The sequence below is a fragment of the Ptychodera flava genome, chromosome 1, assembly GCF_041260155.1.
Source record: "Ptychodera flava strain L36383 chromosome 1, AS_Pfla_20210202, whole genome shotgun sequence".
NCBI classification, from domain to species: domain Eukaryota; kingdom Metazoa; phylum Hemichordata; class Enteropneusta; family Ptychoderidae; genus Ptychodera; species Ptychodera flava.
The window spans coordinates 1,685,777-1,706,171 of NC_091928.1; the positions used below are offsets into that span (position 1 = coordinate 1,685,777).

Genomic DNA, 20,395 nt, shown 5'->3' on the forward strand with positions numbered 1-20,395 from the left:
TGATTGGTTGACAGGGTCTGGCCGTGTGATAAGTACACATGTTGGTTTTACTGAGGAATGCTGTTCAGTGGAATGCCAACCCCTGGTCACAAATTAGTTTATGGCACTAGTATGATACTTACTGCTGAAATCACTAATGTGTTCAAAACGTAAAAACAAAGACACTGCCGCCAGCACGTCTGACCGCAACTTTTCCCGGCTGTCAGAAAGACATGTCAACCGAAAACATGAACCCGCCACATTCAAAACATCGACGCGCGAAACAGAAAAGTTTGACTGCCCAGACCAAAAACATAAAACCACGCCCACCTTCCAAACGCCGACCACCGCACACTTACGCTGTGTTTGAAGCGTGTTTGTGCACAGCTTTTCTCTTGATTTGCTCACTGGTTTACTAGACTTGGTTCAAGTTCATGATTTGTGATCGTGTGAGTTGGGTGATCGCTTGGAATGCAATGATTTGTGTTCTGTTTTCAAGTGAAACGTGTGAGTAGGATATGATTATGAACGCATTGAGTGGGGTGAACGCGATACAGGGAAGTTTCACCCGGCACTCACTGTAGCTGCACAGACTAAATAAAACGCGTTTGATCGCTACGTAAACCTGACCTGGGCTGCCAAATTTTACACGATGAACTTTTACAGATCATTTTATTTTCGAAAATTCACCAACTTGAACCAAATCTCTGCTGGTTAATTTACCTTCGTCCTATGATACCCTAATGGCTCAAACGGAGATATAGGAGTGGAAAGGCAATCTTGCCCAAGTTGCAGGATTGTAATGGAAATCTTACTGCGTGGTGGGGATAAAGTTACTGGCGATTTTCTCGTCATGCAGAGAGGTGGCGAAAAGTTCCGTTTCAGCGATCGTGGGTTACGAAATTAATGGCAACGCTTTGTATCGTGTCAAGTGTTAGATATCTCTCAAAGAAAAACAAAGCAAAAGAAAATGACGAATATGGCAATAGTGCAGAAGATGTCTCAACCAGTGCCGTCGCACGATGTGTGAGAAGCCGATGGTCAGTTTGGGAATGGACTTTTAAAAAACTGACGCCAGTAGCCTATGAGAAATTCACCGATGAGAATATTGCTAACTGTGATGAATATGTGAATTTTTTTCTGAACAACACTCAAACAAAATCCAGTTCTTTGATTTCCGGTCCTTGCATATTTCACAAAGTCCTATAGTCCATGATTACGAGCCATGCTTCTAGTTGTTTCTCCCGCGGCGTGTCGATGTTCTGTTTGGGTAAATCCTGTTCATCATCTCACAATTTTTTCAATTTTCCAAAGATGAACGACAGAATGTCCGCCGGCCGCGCCAGTCGACAGGACCACAATGTCTGAACAACGTCTGAGAAAGTTGTTGATCGTGAAATTTGAGGTCAAAATTGGAGGCGTGGTTTAACAGATTTGCTCTGGCGGGTAGAACTTTTCTATTTCGCGCCACGATCTTTTGAGTTTGGCGGGTCGATGTTTTCACTTGACAAGTTGAGTGACAGCTGGGAATATCTTGCGGTAAGACGCGCTGGCGGCTGGGCCTTTGTTTTGACGTTTTGAACACATCAGTGATTTCAGCAGTATCAGCTACGTAACTTTGTATACACATTGTGTACCCCATGGAGCACTCATGCAGCCAGATCAAGTATCAAGTTTGAGGTGAATTACCAAAGTGCTTTGGTAATTACTGATCAAAGTCTCAATATCATCAGCGAAGTTGCTGGGTAATTAGCAAGTTTGGTGTCCGGATAAGTCGTAAAACCACAGTAACTGTATTGTGTTACCAACAACGTAGACTCGATCGATTCTCGAATTTTTGCATCTGTAGTGCCATTGTCTGTACAGAACTGATTGACATGACGTTTTGTGATGATGAAATACAATGTTGCATAAAGTGCTGCGGTCTGCTAAAGTCTAAAATGTTGCAATATCATGATAATGTCACTTGCAAGCAGGTGCATATGTTCTATTTTTGTCCTGCATTGAACCACGCTAATGTAGTGCGGGCCAAGTACGTTGTCTTCAAAAATTCTGATGTAAGTGGTGGTCCATTTGGTCCACCAACATTTGAATTTGGTGGCCCAAAAAGAAAAAGTGGTGGTCTTTGGACGCAAGACCACCGTTAATTTCGAGCCCTGGGATTCCTTTTTAAATATTTTTAGCTGACTATTGATCCAGTAAATTGTTACAAATATTAACAATTATCGCTTTCATAAGTCCATACTTCAATAAATCATAGAATATTGTCCTTAGATGTTTAGTCATAAATAAAGTCATTCGTAATTTTGTGTTTAGAAAATTGATTGATATCGCTTTAGCATCAGACAGATGATAATTAGGTGTTTATTCTTTAATAACTTTATTTACGTTGGTGTATTGCAGCTTGTCGTACTCCAGGCTTAAAACGATTGATATCAGGAGATGAAGATTCTTTGACTGAGATGTCAATAACACCCTATAAAGGTTGGAAATATTCTCTGCATTTATAGATCTACATCATTTGTTATAGGTCATAGATTTCTGTCTTCAACTCTCAGATTTTGTCTTTTGCATAATCTCTCTCTGTGTCTGTCTCTCAGTCTCTCCCTCTGTCTCTCTCTTATTGTCACCAAAATGAAAGTACGTAGCTGATTCTACTGTGTTGTCCATAGAAGCTGAGATATGTAATTGTGTTTAAAAAAAGCCAAACAACATAACATATTTTTAGGAATGAATCAGGGTAAACCTGCATAAAAATCCTGTGAAAGTGAATTTTGTCCCGTTGTTTATTGCTGCTCTGGTATCTGACTTGGTGTCCACAAACATCATTTTAATCTGTCAACAATCATTGATAATCAGTTGCAATTTTAGTTGTCTTGGGATTGGCAGGGACTATGTGCCCGTCAGTCTTGGGATGGGCAGGGACTATGTGCCCGTCAGTCTTGGGATGGGCAGGGACTATGTGCCCGTCAGTCTTGGGATGGGCAGGGACTATGTGCCCATCAGTCTTGGGATGGGCAGGGACTATGTGCCCGTCAGTCTTGGGATGGGCAGGGACTATGTGCCCATCAGTCTTGGGATGGGCAGGGACTATGTGCCCGTCAGTCTTGGGATGGGCAGGGACTATGTGCCCGTCAGTCTTGGGATGGGCAGGGACTATGTGCCCGTCAGTCTTGGGATGGGCAGGGACTATGTGCCCGTCAGTCTTGGGATGGGCAGGGACTATGTGCCTACTAGTCTTGGGATGGGCAGGGACTATGTGCCCGTCAGTCTGTAACCATCATTCCGACAAGCCTGGACCTATTTTATTTAAACCCAATGGTTCAAGGACAGTGTATCGTATACCATGAGGTACATACGTATGTCAAGTTATTTTATGATATGATCTAATAAGATTGCACCGCGGCTATTTTGTTGAAGGTTTTTTCATGTCTAGTCATTATACAGACATGTCTGAACTGATTTCATTCAAACTAGTTACAAGGACTACACTTTGACATATGTATACTGTATATGCATGTCAATTTGTGTTACAACATGACCAAATATGGCCACCAGACTACAATTTTGTTATAATTGCTTTCAAGCACAGAGCCAGTACTACGCAGACATGCGTAAACTGGAGCTCATTGAAAATTGGTTTTAAGGTCAGTGCACTGTGATATACAATGCCAATATGTGTAGTAATATGGCCCAATGTGTGTAGTAATAATGCCCAATATGTGTATACGTAATACGGCCCAATATTTGTAGTAATATTGCCCAATATGTGTAGTAATATGGCCCAATATGTGTAGTAATATGGCCCAATATGTGTAGTAATATGGCCCAATATGTGTAGCAATATGGCCCAATGTGTGTAGTAATATTGCCCAATATGTGTAGTAATATTGCCCAATATGTGTAGTAATATTGCCCAATATATGTAGTAATATAGCCCAATATGTGTAGTAATATGGCCCAATGTGGCTGCCATACAGTCATTTTATGTATGTCTAGAGCCATTATCTAGACATGCATGAACAGATCTCATTAAGGCCAGAGAAAAAAAATCTTATTCATCGGATTTTTTGGTTCAGGAGTGGCGAGCGAAAAGTTTCTTTTAAACTTTTTTAGGCTAAAGGTAACCGAGGTCCCTCAGACTTTTTTGCTGGGATGCAGACAAGGCAAAATTATCTTTTCCCCTTTAAGGCTAACCAGAAATATCTCAGACAAGATACACTGATACTGGTTATTGAATTCAACACTATATTTCTCAACAATAACATAGGGAATTACATATAAAATCAGTGTTTGCATAACATATTCTGAGTATTTCAACATGCTCTCATTGTCATAAATTTTTATACTTTCGGTGCAGTTTTTATTCAATCCGATATACCGCCCATCGTGCTGTCACAATCTTGGTAAACAGATCGCCAAACGTTTTATCAGGACAAACACTGAACAGCATCTTTGGAACTAACTGTTGGCCATCACGTCGAGTGTTGGCGATCAAATTTGTAGTCATGGCGTACTAGCCTTGACAAAACAGAGAAATTTCAGCCAAAATTTGACGCAGTTTGTGTTGTGATTTGCCAAATTCAGATGTCGCAACAATGTGTTGACAAAGCTCAGGCAGACACATTGGAAGTCTCATTCAAAATCCCACATGCCCTTGAAAACCTGATGAAGTGCAGGGCGCCGCCAGCGGCAATACTTTAGTATTTGCAATGCAGAAGTATGAGTTTGCCCAAATTAAAAAGATTTCCAAATAGGGCAAAGTAGAAGCGGTGATTCCGATGAACAATTTATTTTTAGCTCACATTTGGTTATATTAATTTGAGGTTATCTTATAAGCTGAAGTCGATGGCGTCTGTATGTATGTATGTATGTATGTATGTATGTATGTATGTATGTGTGTGTGTATGTAGGAATGTATGTATGCATGTACAGTATGTCCGTCAACATCAAAAACACATAAACTGCTGTATAGTCTTGTATGTTTCAGCTTGGTATTTGGTGTGTGGATGCATCCTGAGCTATAGATGGGATTTTGTTCAAATGAAGTCTGCGTTGCCAAAATTATGCAAATGAGCTTACAAAATGTGAAAATGGTCAAGAATCAATAACTCAAGAACCACTGTTTTGATTGCTTCGAAAATTTGTGTGCAAGTACCTTAGGTGAACCTTATACAGTTTTTTGAATATTGTGAAGATATCCTTAATTTTGTATTTTTGCTGAATTTTTTAGTGATTTTTCTCATTTTCAATAAAAATTCTTCTTCTCTTAAACCGCCAGCCCAATCGCTCTCAAATTTGGGTTAGATCTTTGCGAGGGTGTTACCATTCTAATTTGTTTAAATTATGACAAAATTGGGAAAATTACTATTTTGAAGCAATTTTGTCATTTTTGGTCAAAAAATCTTAAACAGTATTTTCTTTTTAAAACCCCTGGAGAGACAGCTTTTATATTTGGTACAGAGACGTACAGAGATGACAATAGTTAGATATGTGGAAATTGTCCTGAAATATACAAATTGGTATTTTCAAGACAATATTGTCATTTTTGGTCAAGAAAACTTGTTCTCAAAATTACTTGTTTGATAGCTTTGTGATTTGGTATAAAGTACTGAGGGATGTTATTAGATAAATTTTCTGCTCAAAGTGTTGGGAAACCCCCAAATTTGTATATTTTAGGTAATTTCTCAGTTTGTGACCTTAAATGACCTACACCAACCCAGGATATGTTGTGAGACAGTTTTGAAGGCTGTGAACATAATTTTGTCACATTTGGTATCTATTTGTAGGAAAATTTGATCCAGAAAACAAAGCTGAGGTGAATTTTTTTCATTGCGGACTAATTTTTGCAACTTTTCTATGTAAAGACACACAAGAACTGATCAGTAATTTGGATCCAGGATAATTACAGATGTTGTAATCACCGCCCACAGTGGAAGGCATTTCACTATCTGTAACTAACTTAAGTGCTGTTTACATTAGAATGATAACACTCATTGCATTAATTAAAAAATCCCCAAGGTTGTAAATACATTTCCTGTCATCTGGCGTTATGTAATACCAAGGGATGGAACATTTGATATTCAGGAGGGGGTAGGTTCTAGAAGATTGATGATGTAGCATTACTTTTCAGTGTTCTCCCCAGGATTTTTTTAGAAGAGGGCGAAGACGTGGTGCGAAGCACCACTAGCGACCGCTTTAGCGGTCGGGGGGGGGGGGAGGTCAGGAGGGGGGTGTCCCCCCTCCTGCCGTTGGAGCTTTTGAAAAACAGATTAAAATGGTGTTATTTGGTGGCACTTGGGGAGTATTTTTTTCAGATTTTTTTCGTATAAAAAACTCAAAGGAAAGGAGATCTGAGACAGTGTTTCATAACTTTTATTACAGTTCACTGATTTCAATTATGAAGATTACATTTTTTGAAAACGAAAACATAGCGAGAGACATACATTTATTCATCGATGTCAAAATTATCACGGTGACCATAAAACTCAGGCTTGGGGAGCATTTTTTCAGATTTTTTTCGTATAAAAAACTCAAAGGAAAAGAGATCTGAAACAGTGTTCCAGAACTTTTATTACAGTTCACGGATTTCGATGAAGATTACATTTTTTGAAAACGAAAACATAGCGTGTCTAGAGACATACATTTATCATCGATGTCAAAATTATCACCATAACACTCACGTGTGTTCATCCTGATACACGTCCGACCGAGCCTAAAATTAGGTTGTTTTGCTTTGGGAAGGAATACACAAACGAAATTCTAACCTCCTATAAAAACTTCAGTGTACTCTGCTGTCCTTGGTTACCCTCAAGCTCCTTGCCATGTTTACTCAGCTAAGTCGGTTACCTAATGCACGGTCCCCATGGAGGGACCGTTGCCAACGTACGTTACGGACTGAGCCATGCAAATATGGCTGCCTTCGATGAGTTGCACATGGGCTTATGATCTCGGATGACATCACAAACTCGCGAGATTTGCAAGATCGATGAGAATTACGTTTGCAGTCTGCAGGATCGACGCTCACGCTCGCATTTTGCTTGTAAATCACTGTCAACTTTTTCCCCGTACATTTTATTGTTTTATTTTTCAAAAAACTAAATCTTTTTCATTTCTGGCAAGAGGGCGCTCGGAATTTACAAGAGGGCGCCACGCCCCTGTTACCTTATTCAGGAGAACACTGCTTTTTACCAGATCCCTTGTACATTTTTTTACCCACTCCCACCTTTTCTTTTTATCAAGCCTTCTCTGTCTGTTTTTTGTTGTTGACATTTGCTTATGTATTTAGGATCTGTTTGTCCCATTGCTATAGAAGTTGATATGCATGTTCCTAAAGATGACCTCCAGTACCTAAGTTGGAGACCTTATTTGCTTTTGTCATTTTTGTTTTTCCTGGTTTAAATATTTCTTGAATGGACCAATTCAAACCAATGTGAGCACACTGTCCTTGACGGTATTTTTTCTTTCTGGCCTAAAGCTGGTATAAATACAATGTACTATGACATACAGAGTCATTTCATATACAAACAGATTCCATTAAAACTTTATAAGGACAATAAACTGATTTATACGTGTACATCAACTTTTGTTATGGTACCATTCAATACTGCCCCCTGGTGGCCATTAGTTATGATTTTTCCATGTCTCACATCTGCTTCGAATATTTATTCAAAGCAGACTGATTTCAATCAATTTTGGCATAAGGACAATGTACTGATGTAAATATGTAAGTCAATTTGTTATGTGGTGTGATCATTGTATCATGATATACATATATGTCAGGTTGCAGCCGTATACAAACCATGTATTCTCCAGATCACTACTGTGCCATGCATTTTTCAAGTACTGCAATGTTAATAAAGATAATAGCTGCCTCAGTGGACACCATTTGACCTTTGACCTCAGTAGTTTTATATATATATATATATATATATATATATATATATATATATATATATATATATATATATATATATATATATATACTGGTTAAAAGAAACAGTTTAAAGGGACAAAGTCGGTCATTTTTCATGAATTTTGTTTGATACGAGATACTACTCATATTATTTGACATGTTGAAAGATACTGAATGAATGGGTGACCATGCATATATTCGACCCCAGTTTTAGACACGATCAATGAAACCATCGCAAAAATGAATTAATGGTCATGACCATTAATTCATTTTCGTGATTATTTCATTTAATTTGTCCAAAACTGGGGTGGAATATATGCATGGTCACCCATTCATTCAGTATCTTTCAACATGTCAAATAATATGAGTAGTATCTCGTATCAAACAAAATTCATGAAAAATGACCGACTTTGTCCCTTTAAGATCTCACTGTTATTTCAAAAAAGTATACAACTCAATATCACTACTAACATGGTGTACAAACACCGATCCAAAACCTGTTAACTAACAGTATATGAAATAATTCTGCTGAACTGCAATTTCTTATAATGCATTGCACCATGCAAGTTTACTTTTCAGTCTGTACAACTTAGCTGATGTGCAGCGTCTCAGAAGCTGTTATCCAATTGGGTGGCTGAATCTTATTACTATAATTGAATAATACAAATAGACTCCCTAAGTTGTGGTGAATAGTGACAATGGACCAATCAGATATAACCTTCAGTGCGGGCTGCACATAAGCAGAGCTCATATGCAGCGTGCACATAAGCTCTGCTAATTTGCAGAGTTTGTGAAGTTCACAATTGGTTTGTGAAGTTCACAAACCAAATAATAGAAACTTCAGCTTTCTTACTTAGTAAAAACCGCTTTAAGGTGTGTAACAATTTTAACCCTTTTCCTGCCAGACAGTATCACTTCCCCATCAGCCAAGTCAGTAAAAAGCGGTATTGAGCCAAAACATGACGTATTTTCACCCACTTAGCTTGGTCTGTTATAGCATCTTTAGTCCAAAAAAAATCAAGTTTACAGTATTTATGTTTTCAACAGCTTTCAAATGTACAGTATTATGTTAAAATACACCATATGGAATATGTTGTGTTTCATTAATTTTAACCATCTTGACCTGATGGTGAAATATGGACTTGGCAGGAAAAGGGATACTAATAATGATAATGATGATAATAATAATAATGATAATGATAATAATGATGATGACAAGATTATCACAAAGTACTTGGCTTTGTATGTACATTGTATGTTTGAGTATAATTGTCCTCAATATTGTTGTTGTGCATACTCCGACATAGTTCACTGTATTTGTAAAATATTTCATTCTGTTCAATATTACTGTAAATGGTCACATATTCTATTACTTAATAATTCCAGTACCAATTAAAACGAAGACAGTCATTGCTGAAAGCAGTCATTTGGATAACACAGTCAGTGTCAGTGACAAAAGCAGAATGGAAGCTCAGAGGATACCAAGGTTTGAAAACAAGGCGACAAAGACAGCTGTAAGGATTCAAACACCAAGATATAAAGCAGTGCCGTCCATACCAAATGGAGATGTTAGACCTAAGCCAGTCAGAAGGAATACATTTACACTTGATGAAGCAGCCATGGACAGTACAATCAATGTGAACAGGGATTGTGAATCAGTTCATAATGCAGCAGATGTTGACTGTGAAGAAGTTACTGAAAGACAGCAGAAATGTGAAAATGGAGTAAAGATTGCAATCACACCGAGCAAAGAACCAATCTGTGTTTCCTCAATGACTCCTGGAAAAGCCAACACTCCTTCATATGCTGATATTACAAAGTACGGCAAAGAACGGATCTGCTCTCCGTCAACAGAAAGTGATATTTCATCTGTACCATCAAACAATGACAATAGAGCCACAATGAAATCTACATTGCCAAGTTTGTCAAATGCTGATATTGTAATTGATGGCATCTCTCTACTTGTGTCACCAGTTCAGTCTGTTTTGTCAGCATCCAAAGAGGAACTTAAGTCTCCAGATTTGGCTAAAGTTGGCCGAAGTACTGGCCATTCTGTCCATTTTGACTCAAAGTTTGTCAAAACTGCTACTCCATGTACTCCAGTTGGTAAGTCAATTAACTGTCATATTTATGGCAATGACATGGCTTTCTGTATCTGTCTGGTATTAAATTTGTGTTTGTCTGTTTGATAGTGGCTGTATCTATCTGTAACTTATCTGTTGGTATGTGTACAAACCCTGCTGTATGTCTACTGTGCTATACTACTGTGCTATATGTCTGCCTTGCTGTATGTCTGTATGCCTTGCAATGTGTGTACCCTGTTACATATCCAGCATATCTCTATATTCTGTGTCTGCCTTGGTGTATATGAATTGTTCTACAGTGTATACTTTCATTGTACATATAGTTTGAGACCCGGTTCAAGTCCCGGTAGATCCAGAGTAGCGGATTTACTGTGGGAGGACTGTGAATTCGATACTCTAGCTCGGTGTTGTGCCATTTAGCAAGGCACTTTACTCCTCAGTGCTTCATTGGGGTAGCGGGTTATGGGTATTTAGAAGTATTTGACCTCCATGAAAAGAGGTGTTTCACCTATGGAGTTATTGAGTTTAAATATAGATTAAAAAAAAAGTTGTCTGAGTATGTGCATAGGCACAAGTAGAGATAGATCATATGAATTCCCTTTCTTTGGCTTAATGGTAAATGATTCACTGGTAGTGTTTGCTCAGAATTGGACCTGGCGCCCTCTAGTGACAGTGTGATTGGTGTTTAAACCTGGCGCCCTCTAGTGAGTGTGTGGTTGGTATTTAGACCTGGACATTGTGGTTGGTGTTTATACACAACATTGATTTTAAAAATGTAGAATAGACCACCAATATTATGTTCAGATAATGATTGGAACTTCCATCGCTTAGAATGATGATGATATGAAATGGGGCACAAACTACCCTATTCAAAATTTTCTAAACTTGTCTATGTTGTGGGGGTATTATGGCTTACATACATGTGTTGTGTGATATCTACAGGTACAAAACGAAGTTATGCTGAGGTGGTGTGTACACCGACACCTGTTAAAGCATCACCTCGGACACCGTTGACAAGTGTTGGAAATTCACCGATTGTCAGTGATTGTGATAGCGTGTTTGCATCATCAAGTCCCGAAGTTACTTTCAATCGTTTAAATACTTCATACACTCTTGATGATAAAATAAACAAAGAGAAGCTTTCACTTAGGTGAGTATACCATTCTGTGATATGAATGAGTGACCAGTATTGTTGCAAATGCTGTGATGTCATTATCAGTGTAAGCATCTGTATTGGAACAAAAATAGACCTTTTCCCGGTTATCCCACAATGCATTGCAGTGACTTTATCAAACACCATTAAAGCTCAAAACAGCGAAAACATGCTGATTTGTTTTGTACAACGGATTGTTATAGAAGAATGACAATACATGTGTATAATCTAACCATCAGCGACAAAAATATAGGTCAGGATGTAATCTATCATAGAGTTCTATGAGTAACATACCCTGCGTGTACCCTACGGCTAAAAAGTTGTATGCGTAACGTAGGCTTTGTATACCCTGGAGCACACTGCATCATGGAACCGGTAAAAGAACTATTGGCACATTTGATCCATGCTTTTACAAGAAGTAAGCTGATCACTGGTACTACAGTGGTAGTCAATCTGATTAAAATCAGATGTAGAGTACAGTGACATTTATACTTACACAGTATTCTCATACTGTCACCTGTAGTGAGAGCCAACAGCAAGAGAATACTGTGTAAGTATAGACTTCACCATACTCTACACCTGAGTTTAATCAGATTGCAGTGGTAGTATAACATGATTTGTCCTTGGCATTTCAATGTATATTGTAGAAATGTAATGCCCTTACCGTTAGATTATTCTCAGCATAAATAACAATACATGTCAGTATCATAACCCGTATGGTAGCACATGTCAGTATTATAACCAGTATGGTAGCACATGTCAGTATCATAACCAGTATGGTAGCACATGTCAGTATCATAACCAGTATGGTAGCACATGTCAGTATCATAACCAGTATGGTAGCACATGTCAATATCATAACCAGTATGGTAGCACTTGTCAGTATCATAACCAGTATGGTAGCACATGTCAGTATCATAACCCATATGGTAGCACATGTCAATACCATAACCAGTATGGTAGCACTTGTCAGTATCATAACCAGTATGGTAGCACATGTCAGGATCATAACCAGTACCGGGATATGGTAACAGGGAGATTTCACTAAATAACATGTCAGTATCATAACCCATATGGTAGCACATGTCAGTATTATGACCAGTATGGTAGCACATGTCAATATCATAACCAGTATGGTAGTACATGTCAGTATTAATATTATAACCAGTATGGTAGCACATGTCAGTATCATAACCAGTATGGTAGCACATGTCAGTATCATAACCAGTATGGTACTAGCACATGTCAATATCATAACCAGTATGGTAGCACATGTCAATATCATAACCAGTATGGTAGTACATGTCAGTATTAATATTATAACCAGTATGGTAGCACTTGACAGTATCATAACCAGTATGGTAGCACATGTCAGTATCATAACCAGTACCGGGATATGGTAACAGGGAGATTTCACTAAATAACATGTCAGTATCAAGTATGGTAGCAGGGAGATTTCACTATATCAATAAACTTGCCAACAATTTACACTCTTTTCTTGTTTTTTTTGTTCAAATACAGAAGTAGAATAATATTCCATATCAATGGATGTATGTTGTCACAATGTATATGCATGAACTTGTTGTTGAAGTATTTTGTGTATCAAAGCAGTTTACATTACAGTCTGTTTGTACATATGTGGTATTAAGGGGGTGCTGCACCCAACACAGCGTATTTTGCTCAAAAATGACTTTTTTGCAAATATTCATTCAATTTTATTAATTTGTTAACCCAAGATTAAAATATTGGTAGGGTTCACCTCTTAGCCTCTCGAGCACTTGTAAGTTGCATGATACAGAAGTGTTAATTTATGCAAATGTATGCAAATCACCCGATTTCCTTGCCTCTTTTTTGTCCCAATTTAAAAATTTCCAAAGAATTTAAGGGGCAACGTCAAAAGTTCAATATAATAAATCTAACTTAATTGCTTAAGTTGGCCTCAGACCCCCCACCCCCCCTTCTAACTTAACTGACCTAAAATTGAAAAACATTGCGAACTTATACCCTGTACTAATTCTTTCAAACGACATACCAATGTACCATTGAATTAAATAAAAATTGAAAACCATTATAAAATAACAAAAATACTGGTGACTTGATCGGTTTTAGCGTACAAAAACAGCCTTGAAATCGTAAAATTTGCCAAAAAGACGTTAAATCGTTTTTGACTGCACAGAAATTAATTTGGCCAAAAACCCCCCACCCCAAACTTAAGCAATTAAGTTTTTTTTCAAACATCGATCTTTTGACGCCGCCCCTAACTCCACTATGGCTGGTTCAAATTTTCTGAAATTTTCACATTATGTTCTTTAAATGCTACATAACAAACGACTATTTTGTTTGGCAATAAAGTTCTTACATTTTGGGAAAGAGGCATTTTAATTTTGCTGATCATGATTTTAATCACATTTTTTCAATGTCAGTCTTTCAACCCTTGCCATTTTTGAATGAGGAAAGATAATGCAAAACAAAATAGTCGTTTTTTCCTACATATACTCTTCTTTCTAATGAAATATTACGTTTCAGAAATAGCGACAAGTTTTTGACTTAAATTATTTTTATCATTAATACCAAAATTGAGGTTTTTTACCCCCAATATACACCCACTTCATCCTACGAGTAAACTTCTGCTTCCATATTAAACTTAAGAGTCTCTGCTTTTTGAAAATGTACAGTAAATGGGGGTTTCCTTGTCATCTTTGATGAGAAATATTGCTTTGAAAAAAACTGTGTTGGCAACATGCAGCTCTACCTTAAGTTTGTTCTGGGACAACACAGCAGTCAGTGATGATAGGAAGATACTGAGAAGCTGGTCCATAGTGGCACAATAAAGCACATCGATTAGGCTGTACCATTAGTGCTCTTTACAAGGCTGAAAATACATTTCTGAAAAGATAAACATGAAAAATAAAATTTTCTGAAAAGATAAACATGAAAAATAAATGCCTCTCTGGCAAATAATATATATTACAGTACAAGTACTTATTAGTTTCTAATTTTAATCGGTTGATCATCAGTTGTTTATGGTAGAGAATTATGAAAATGTATTTCTTTTACATTCACAGTGGAAGAAAACAAGGTTTATATGCTGTAGAAAAAGAAAACTTTTCCAGCGACATACTTCATAACTTGAAAGAACCACCAGCAGGTCCCATTCAAAGACGAGAGACAATTGCAACAGCCACTGTGAAGAGGTATGGTCTGCCATCTGTCATGCCGAACAAGAACATTTACAGCAAACAAAGAAGTGACCTAGGTAAGGTGCATTACTTCAGTAATGTTGCTATAAGGTAGAACGCACCTCGGGGACAGATATTCGGACTCTCAAACTTTTACAATTCTCTTCTGATATACCACATGTGGGGGTTCATTTTAAAGCTCATGGTGTAAGAAAACTTTATATCAGCTTAGTTTTTCGAAAATTGCAAATTTTATTTTTCTCCATAGAGTTAACACAGGGATGGCGGCCATTTTGAAGTTGAATCTTGGGCTATTTGTTTCTCTAATACCAAAATTTGCACGGTGATCCCCGATTTTTATTCTTGATTTAGTAAGAGCATAGCTGAAAATTTCATTAAGGAAAGTTTGAGCAAAAGTTTAAGTCTTTCACTTGTGCATACTACCTTAAGTAAGTTTGGAAAACAATCAAAGTACTCAACCAATTTCCTATAGATACATTAATTTCAAAAATATAACAACAAACGCCATCCATGGCATCTTGAAGACATATAAGTGGAAACATGAGTTATTAATAATTGTCAGAGATTATTCAATTGTTCAGCTCTTCCTGACCCAGTATCATACATATAGGACTATATATTTTATCAAAAATGATGTGCTAATATGCAATCCCAAAATGTAAACACGCTTATTTCTTAAACTTCATGTAACGGTTGTTGAAATGTTTGTAATGTGCAGTGAAAAATTATTGTGTATATGTGGGGATTGCAGGTGTTATGCATATGGGATTGCACGTGCTTTTTGTGTATTGTACAAAATAAACCATAGCGTACTCTATTGGTTACAACTGTAAATGTATAAAAATTGATGTTGCTTTCTGTCACCTTCAGGATTCCGAAGACCAAAGCCAACGTATATGATGATGACTAAAGCTGCTTCTAACAAAAGAAAACATAGAAGGTGGGAATGGAATTTGCAAACTTAAATTTTACCTGCTCACAAAATGTAACTGCCAATTATTCAAAGTGTTTTGACGTATGAAAATATTCCTTTAATGGAATTTAATTGTCAGGCCTGAATTGCACTCATGTTTGGTCAAATGTTGCAGAATATCATGATCTGTCTTGTTGTGTTCACAACCACATAACCGTATGAGCTATACTTGTCATTATAGCATCACCTGTTTAGCAAATCCATGGTTTCCCACAATATTTTACATGTCTTGTCAGCATGATAGCTGCTTTGCAAAATGTTGGTGGAAAGTACATGTACAGGAACATTACATTGAACAGAGATTATATGATCTGTATTCATGATTTTTAAAGTAGCAGTTTTATTTTTCTGCTGATATAAAAACACCTCAAAATAGTTACTTGATCTGTTTACTTTGATAAATATGTTAACAAGTGGACAAACTCGGTCAATGACCACCAGAATTCAAACTGTGTTTCAAAAGAAATTATGTTATTCCTAGAGTAATGCCATCTCTTTGAAATCCCTGTCTTCAAGTGGGTGGTCCCGCTCTGCTGTATGTTATGCCTATAGGCTTTGAACAGTCATACTGCCACTGGGTGATTGCAATTAGTGCAATAGAGAACTTTGTAGTTGGCCATATTGCTAAACATGAGATAGGGTCGATGTCCTTCCCAGTAACTCTGATACCAGGTTAAGAAGTGATCGCTGGTGTCTGCAAATGTCAGATGAAGGTAATTTCTTTAAGTGTGGGTCGACAGTGATTTTAATTGATTGAATTTTGCATAGATTTTGAGTCAAATTCCTAAATATCAATCAAAGTAAGGGCTTTTCCTGTCTGCTGAAATGTACAATTTGGAATCTATTGATGATTAGAACTCTACATGTAATGAATTTTCATTGGTAATCCTCAGTCAAATTCTAGTTCTGTTTCAAATCATTGTTAAATTAAAAGCTGACTAAGCTGGTCACATTAGTAAACCAATGCTAAAGTTAACCTGTGATTAAATTTTGGCAGGCCATGTAAAAATCATTAAAGAGTCGGTTTGGTACTGGACTCACCAGCAAAGGACATGTTTGACCCAAGTAGCAGACTTACAATCAGAGTATGGTGATGTGCCCTTTAGCAAGGCACTTTACTCCTCTTTGCCTCATTGCATAGTTGATGATAGGTACCTCATCCTGTAAATGGGTGCCACATCTGTCAGATTATAGAGTAGATAAAAATCATTTTGCAAAGACATATTTTGATTGAATTAATAGCCTCGTCTTCATCCATCTTGTTGGTAAATACAGAGTACTTCACAGTAGCAAGGCAGAGCAAATGACCATGCTTTCACAGTAATAATTAAACAACTGTTGTCAATTTTAGCAAAGTATGTAGGAATAAATAGAGGTCTCGTCCATTTTCTAGTTTCCAAAATAAGACTCATTGACAATCACAAATTAAGGTAGAACGCACCTCGGGGACAGACATTCGGACTCTCAAACTTTTATCATTCTCTTCTGATATACCACATGTGGGGGTTCATTTTAAAGTTCTTGGTGAAAGAAAACTATTCACTGGCTTAGTTTTTCGAAATTCGAAAATTTTTATTTTTCTCCATAGAGTTAATGTAGGGATGGTGGCCATTTTGAATTCCTTATATCGATAAATCTTGGGTAATTTGTTTCTCTAGTACCAAAATTTGCACAGTGACCCCCTAATTTTATTCTTGATTTTGAAAGAGAATGATTGAAAGATTCCTTGAGGAAAGTTAGAGCAAAAGTTTAAGTCTTTCACTTTCGAGGTGCATACTGCCTTAAAGTAAAATGATTATTGAATTCAAGTCTGTTAGTGTTAAGAAGAGAAGCATGTTCAAACATCAGGATATGAATGTCAGATTTTCAAAAGCAGTCAGCACATCCTATTTCATATGTACCAGTAATATCCACAGTTTATCAGTTATCAAATTTTTATCCTGAAGTTGCCTTGAAAAGATTACCACTCAATAATGTGTATAAATCAAACAAAACTAAATTGCTTTTAGAAAGGTTTATTTCATGCATTTCAGTCAATTTTATCACAGTGAACGTTGTTGCATAACTTTTAATCCATGACATCTCCAAAAATATGAGAAATTCAAAACAAATGCCATAGTATTATTGATGGGTATTGATGATATGATTGTAACATCAACTCAAATAGAACTTGTGGACAGTACTTTGCTTCGTAAGTTCTTAAAATGTGAATTTCTTGACAATATTTAATACATTAATTTTTACCCTTCAGAGAATAATGATTAATCATATTGAATATATGGCATTATGTCAGATATATGTATTTGTTGTTTCTTTTCTCCAGGTCGCTTTCTTCCCAAGAGAAGACATCTGTGCAATTTAGTAAGAGTCGTTTGCCAACAGTAAAGACTTCAAACATGTAAGATTCACTTTCATGTTTATTACCACAAGATATCTTTTATGCTTACTACAGTCAGGTGTCTTTTTCCTTTTAAGCACAAGACATTCAAAGAGCTGTCAAGCTAGCTCTTTGAAATACTGATTAGAAGTCCATTTAATAAAGGGACAAAGTCAGCCATTTTTCATGAATTTTTTTTGATAGGAGATACTACTTATATTGTTTGACATGTTGAAAGATACTGAATGAATGGGTGACCATGCATATATTCAACCCCGGTTTCAGACACGATACATGAAACCATCGCGAAAATGAATTAATGGTCATGATCATTGATTCATTTTTTCAAGGGTTTCATTTAATTTGTTTAAAACCGGGGTTGAATATATGCATGGTCACCCATTTATTCAGTATTTTTCAACATGTCAACCAACAGTTCGTTACCACTCTAAATTTGGAGGGTCGTTTTCGAACGACTGCGCATGCCCAGATCTCAACTCGATTACGTCACTGACTTATAAGTCTTCGTGTTTTGATTTTGACATCGGCTAATTTCGGCCTTTGTTTTAACGCTATGCAAGGCCAAGTTAGGAAAAATTCGGTCGTGGTTAACCTCGTGACTAACCTCACTACAACATCATAGCAGCAAGAGAGCATGATAAGTCGTAATTTGCCAACTTTTCCAGCTTTCTGTTTGACGTAGTGCGATCGTGACCTCAATGTTTTCAGTATCGGCAGTGACAGGTCAAGCACCTGCAGTTCAAAAATGTCCCATTTTCGCGTACTTATGTGTTTGTGAGCAATGTCATTCAAGTTATTCAATCGATAAATATAGATGAACAAAGGATGGCAGTTTCATTGAGCTACGTTGATGGGGGACGTTGGGGGACATTTTTGAAAATCGGTTACCCTTCCAAATTGTATTCGTTTAGCCTGGTCAAGCCAGCGAAATTGATGATCGCCGAACTGTGGATGGTTAAAGACTTCGGAAGTGCAGATTTTTGATAAAGAGCTTGTTTATTGACTGAATGTTTCCAAGTTGTCTTTCCCGGGGTTGAGGCATTTATCAAACTTCATAAGATTATTTCCAAATACCCCACACTAGGGTAGTACGTGGGTAGGGGTTGACATTGACTTCGTACTTTCCACTGCACTGTCCCTTATAAAGTTAAACCACATCGTAAATATGTTAAGCTTCAGCATGCTCGAGATACAGGTTTTAATACAGATACACTGCTGTTACTGTGTTAGTCAAACACGTGTATGTCACACATTCAGAACCGACCTAGACACATTGGGCACGGAGTGAAATCAGTTACTTTGCACGTCGCCTTCAAGTTCAACTTAATTCGCATTCCGAAACTTCATCATTAATATAGAAAGCCTACATACAGTGATAATACCAATGAATTGTCCCCGGGAATTTACCAATGAATGGGCGCTCAGTTATGAACACGGACGAAAATGTACGGCAAAGCGAACATGGAGGTCTAAATCAGCTTGAAATTGGTGTGTAAACAGCCTATTTACCCGATTCCAACTCGTCCGATTCCAACTCGCCCGATACCGACTCGCCCGATGCCAACTCGCCCAATACTATTTTGCAATTTTTGTGAGTACTTGGTGGGTAAAACAAAGTTTTATTTCTTAAAACAGCCTACAACAAATATTTCTAACATTGAGAACCATAGGTGCGGCTAGGGCTTGAAATATGTGCCAACGCGGAAAAGTTTTTATTTGCGTATTTCATGTTTTGCAAATCTCTTGAAAGAATAAATTTCGTTCGGTTTCTTTACGTAGCCTATAGGGAAAGTTACTGCAGTTACTGGCTCATGTCTTTAGGAACAGTATGAAAATAGCTGGCCTCTAGCTCTGCATGGCAGGGCTGTGTGTTACCGGCGTTATACGGCCTCCTCCCCCAAAAAAATCACATGGGCAGAGCTAGCTGGCCTCGGGCCATCGGGTTTGCGTACATGGAATCTACAACTACATCTCAAACAACGAGCAACTTGGCATCGGATGAGTTGTATTCGGGCGACTTGGTATCGGGCGAGTTGGAATTGGGCAAGTTGGTTCTTGGCGGGTAGGGAAAGGTGCGAGTTGACTGTAATTCGTTACCCGGCTGCACTGTGGCCGGTCATTGTCCATTTCCGCGTCAGATAACGTAGGCAACACGTACGTACATAGATTCCCACTGTAATCTGATTGATGCATTCTGGGATTGAATAGGCATGCGCATATCAAAGTTCACGAGGTCATCCAATCTGCGATTGCGCAAACGACCCTCCAAATTTAGAGTGGTAACGAACTGACCAATGTAAGTAGTATCTTGCATCAAACAAAATTTATGAAAAATGGCCGACTTTCCTTGTCTTGTTGCTATCTTTGTTGTCTTTGACTACTTTTATTTGAATTCTTATCAAAATTTACTTCAATCTTCAGTTTTCTTTCCTGATTTACCGACAAAATAACCTAACTTTGCGTAAGAGGTTTGTCCCTGCTCTAATCTACACCCTTGGCTAGTTAATTGGCATGGTATCTCTGGTCCATAAGCTGTACCCAGACTTGCCCTGAATGTTAAGCTGTACCCAGACTTGCCCTGAATGTTACGCTGTACCCAGACTTGCCCTGAATGTTAAGCTGTACCCAGACTTGCCCTGAATGTTAAGCTGTACCCAGACTTGCCCTGAATGTTAAGCTGTACCCAGACTTGC

General features: G+C 37.6%; 1 protein-coding gene across 1 annotated transcript in view; it reads left to right on the forward strand.

Moving 5' to 3' along the window:
• LOC139151260 (kinesin-like protein KIF18A) overlaps positions 1 to 20,395 on the forward strand; it is a 51,100-nt gene that overhangs the window by 26,518 nt on the left and 4,187 nt on the right. The window contains exons 13-18 of the mRNA XM_070724329.1: positions 2,383 to 2,463; positions 9,281 to 10,000; positions 10,921 to 11,128; positions 14,197 to 14,387; positions 15,202 to 15,271; positions 17,628 to 17,702. Coding sequence (XP_070580430.1) covers positions 2,383 to 2,463; positions 9,281 to 10,000; positions 10,921 to 11,128; positions 14,197 to 14,387; positions 15,202 to 15,271; positions 17,628 to 17,702 — 1,345 coding nt within the window. The remainder of the gene's footprint in view (positions 1 to 2,382; positions 2,464 to 9,280; positions 10,001 to 10,920; positions 11,129 to 14,196; positions 14,388 to 15,201; positions 15,272 to 17,627; positions 17,703 to 20,395) is intronic.